At 40.0% G+C, this 4,220-nt stretch overlaps 1 protein-coding gene across 1 annotated transcript; it reads right to left on the bottom strand.

Moving 5' to 3' along the window:
* Positions 1 to 1,317: 1,317 nt before the first annotated feature.
* On the bottom strand, positions 1,318 to 3,652 carry LOC111844463 (homeobox protein six1b-like). The gene is made up of 2 exons (XM_023812957.2): positions 2,906 to 3,652; positions 1,318 to 2,179 (listed from the first exon to the last, which is right to left on the bottom strand). The coding sequence occupies exons 1-2, from the start codon at positions 3,463 to 3,465 to the stop codon at positions 1,888 to 1,890; spliced, it is 852 nt and encodes a 283-aa protein (XP_023668725.1). The 5' UTR covers positions 3,466 to 3,652; the 3' UTR covers positions 1,318 to 1,887.
* Positions 3,653 to 4,220: the final 568 nt, after the last annotated feature.

Genomic DNA, 4,220 nt, shown 5'->3' on the forward strand with positions numbered 1-4,220 from the left:
TTCCGTCTATCCCGTCTTACCTGCAATATTAGGCGTAAACAAGGCGAAACATTCTTTTATTACAAATGATTTAAGCCTCTTAGACCAATGTAATGGATCCTAAGGCTTACGAGACAGCATTAGTAGCCTCATTGTACCCTCACTTGGCAGCAGAAATTATGCGTTTAATACGTTTATTAATGTTACATTCGTCACACTGTATGTTGATGGCTGTTTAACGATAAACAGTTCGCGCTGGTAATTACAGATTTTTTTCGTTTTTGTTGTGTATTATAAAATGCATAAATACCAAAACATTTCACATTCATATCTGCACTTTTCCTTAGACACGGCCTTTCTTGGTGTTTCCACGGTCCGTACTACGTAGTATTCAGTCTGCAACTTTTGTTTTCTGCATCATGTAGCATCATGTAGTATATGAGAAAATACATTGTGCACGAAACGGACATTACTGACTACATTAGCGCGTAATTTAACTACCGTTCTCGTAATTTTATAATTGATTTACATATGAACCCACTTGAGTGCGCTTTCTGCTGAAGGTTTCGTTTGACTGTGGCCCAGAACTGACAAACAAAACATGGAAATAATGCAAAGTAAACAAAAGCAGAGAAGCGCAGGGGTGTATCGCGCCTAAAACACACGCCGTGGTTCCCGCCGCCATTACATGGCCTCGGGCGAAATGCACGCAGCATTTAACGCAATTTGTACTTAAGCCTGCCGTGTTTCCTCAGCTTGTCGAGCTGCTGTTAGCCTATGCGTATGCATGATTTTCATCTATAATAATGTTAATGTGTAATCACACTTTCATTATTACCATTACATTTATTTATTGTGTTATTCTATCTATCTATCTATCTATCTATCTATCTATCTATCTATCTATCTAAATAACAATTATTTTTTACCTTGGCTCAAAAACGTTTTTTCCCGTCTTACATTATAGGCCTACCTCACCTTGACAGAATTATATTGACAATCATCACTAAAATAGTTATTCTCATAATCCGATATAGGCCTAGTTAATCTTATCATAATGTTCAAACACCGTGCTTTGCTTTAAAACTAAGAATATATAACATTTATTATGTTTGTTGTATTTTTCTGGTACATTGGTGATATTTTATCGGGATCGTCTTGAGGAGGCCGGTTATGTATCTATAAGCGCCAGAGGTGTTGATTGTCCAGAATTTTGCAAATTACCTGTATTTCGTCGATATTACTATTACTATTCATATGTAATCAAAGTATTGAATAATTCGACAAAACAATGTAATTCCTAAGGGACGTGGAAAAAACAACAAGCGTAAGAATGTATCTTTCTTCTCTCTTGTTTATTGTAAACTACCCCGGAGCCGTTTTTGTCCCACAGAATGTGAACATCATGGATTGTAGATCATGAGACTTTTCCCCAGTGTCTCCAAAAGAAGAAGAAAAACAATCACAACCGAAATAAAACAAAGGCCACTGCATGGCACGCGCGTTTTAATTCTCGTAAAAATGAACTGCCCGGTGTAAGTTGGGGCTTTCATTAAAATTAAAGCGGTTGATTACTTTCAACTTTATGCGTATTTATACAACAAAGCACGCAAATTTAGTTAGCTTAGTCTTGTCATGGTAATGGGATGGGATCGGGCTCTTTACGTTTCATATATATATATATATGTAGGATTGAGAGGTTGTTGTCCATTTTCACCAAGAAGATGCTTCATCCATATTTCTTTGTTTATATTCCATCAGAAGTCGCGTCCCCTGTCTAGTATTATGTCACATTTCGGCTAATATCTAAAAGTGGGGGGTTTATCAGCTTTCCGCCCACATCATATACAGTTTTGGACTTAGTCTATTGTTTTAATATAAAAAGAGGAATAAAGCCTCGACATTTGTTTATGAACCGAGATCCACAAGGCTGGAAGTTAACGGTCCCAGTAATGAATCCTGAAGCTGGTGCGCGTGTCCCGGGATGCCATGTACGGAGTGTGCGGCGCTGAGGCCGGCTAGCTGGTAAGGGGAAGCGCCGGGGTGGCTCATGTTTCCCTGCAGCAGAAGCACGTTGTTCTGGTCCGGGCTCTGCGGGGGTGAGAACTCGTCTTCCGAACTGGACATCAGGGACTTGCCGCCGTCCAGAGGGGATAACTGGTTCTGTTTGTTGTTGCCGGAGTTGTTTTCGTTGTTTTCTCTGTAATGTGAAACATTAAAATTAGCCAAAAGCCTTTCAGGATTACCGTATAAAAAATTAAAATATGGTTTATATGAAACAGATCTGTTTGTATGTGTATGTAATCGTTATTAGAAACAATAACAATAAAGAACGACAATAATAATTTAATCACTATATATATATATATTGTATATATATATATACACATATATATATTATATATATATATATAATTACAAGCTGTTAGCAGATAAATTCAAATTTTACAGGCAACGCTGACACATCTGCTGGGATATTCATATGTGATATGACATTTTTTTAAGATTCCACAATGGAACAAACTACAATTTTGTTGAGTCATGCTAACAATAAAAATGTGTTTTTTTCCTACGCAAAATGTAAAGGAATTGGTTTTGGAATGACAACAGATCTGTATAATTAAATAGGCCTATTTAGAATTCTACCTTGCACTTTCTATAACTTATAACTATATTTGGTGTGTTTACTTCAACATTTGCGAAACATTGCACCGCACCATAAACATCTCGACTTAATGTTGTAATTAACTTTATGTAGTTGCTTGGGATGTACAGTCACCTTATACATATATATTTTTTGAAAAGCTATTTCACATTAAAACATCGGTAACTGAATATACTGCCGGTTTTAAGCACGATACTGATAACAGCAGAAGCACATTCTGTTGCGTTTCACGAGCTACACGCGCAGGAATGGTGTCGCTACCTCTCTTTGGCTTCGGCGGCTCGATCCCTCTGCCTTCGGTTTTTAAACCAGTTGCTAACTTGGGTGGTGGTTAGTCCGGTGGCTTCGGCCAACTCTCTCTTCTCCCTGGGGGAGGGATACGGGTTGTGGGTGTACCATTCCCGGAGAACTCCCCGAGACTTCTCCTTAAAGCAGTAACTGGTTTCCTCGCCGTCCCAGATGGTACGGGGCAGTGGGAATTTTCTGCGGACCCTGTACTTCCCCACCGCGCCCAGCGGTCTGCCCCTCAGCTTCTCCGCTTCCACGTAGTGCGCTTTTAGCCATAACTGCTGCAGCTTCGGGTGGTTGTGCGGCGAGAACTGGTGGCTTTCGAGGATCTTGTACAGCTCCCTGAAGTTCCCCCGGTGAAAAGCCACTACGGCCTTAGCTTTGAGGACGCTCTCGTTCTTGTGCAGATGATCACAGGCCGGGAGAGACCAGAGGAAGCGTCCCAGTCTCTCTAGGTTCCCACCTTGTTGCAGCACCTCGCAAACGCACGCCACTTGCTCCTGGGTAAACCCAAAAGAAGGCAACATTGACATGATGTTGGGAAAGAGGGGAGATTTATCCCCGCACAAAAATAAATACCCTTAAAATGTTGGACTGGTTACCCTGCAGAATTTTCTCAGTATAAAGTAAAATGACGTGTTCCTCAACAAATTTGCACGCAAATCGTGACGGCGAACTCCACAGCTGAGATGTGCAATAGTTTTGGGATGTAGATAGTTGGGATAGTTCGCTCCTGTGCGAATCCGGTGGGGCTTAAAGGGCGCAGGGCGCAGCGCTGATTGGCTCCCTGGCTGGCCTATACGAGCGCAGCAGGACAAAACGAGGTTGACGGCTCCGTTTGCTCCCTTGGTTTGAAACCGGAGCCGCTGCGTCGCCGTTACCTAAGGGAATAGGGGACTTCTATAATCAATTATTACAGACCTTTAAAGTCGTTTGTTTCCATTCAAATCAGCTTGTTCCGAGCGTTATTATAATTATTAAAAGTAATTATTTATCATTTCAGAAATTGATACTATTGCAGTGTCCTGATCAAATGCACAGTCAAGACTATCCTTGAGTTTTGCAGATGTTGATAAAGTCACTTTATGGATGACAGTAAAATAGCTTTTTGTCATTAATATATATATATAATGAATTTATATATTATTATATATAATGAATATAATTTGTTTTATCGAATTGAACAGCATTCCAATCAATAACAAATATACTTTTAAACCGTAATTTATCATGTTGCGGAATTCCAAAAAACCGCATAAAATCTGTTACTACTATACCACCGAGTAGT

The sequence above is a fragment of the Paramormyrops kingsleyae genome, chromosome 19 (assembly GCF_048594095.1).
Source record: "Paramormyrops kingsleyae isolate MSU_618 chromosome 19, PKINGS_0.4, whole genome shotgun sequence".
Lineage (NCBI taxonomy): Eukaryota > Metazoa > Chordata > Actinopteri > Osteoglossiformes > Mormyridae > Paramormyrops > Paramormyrops kingsleyae.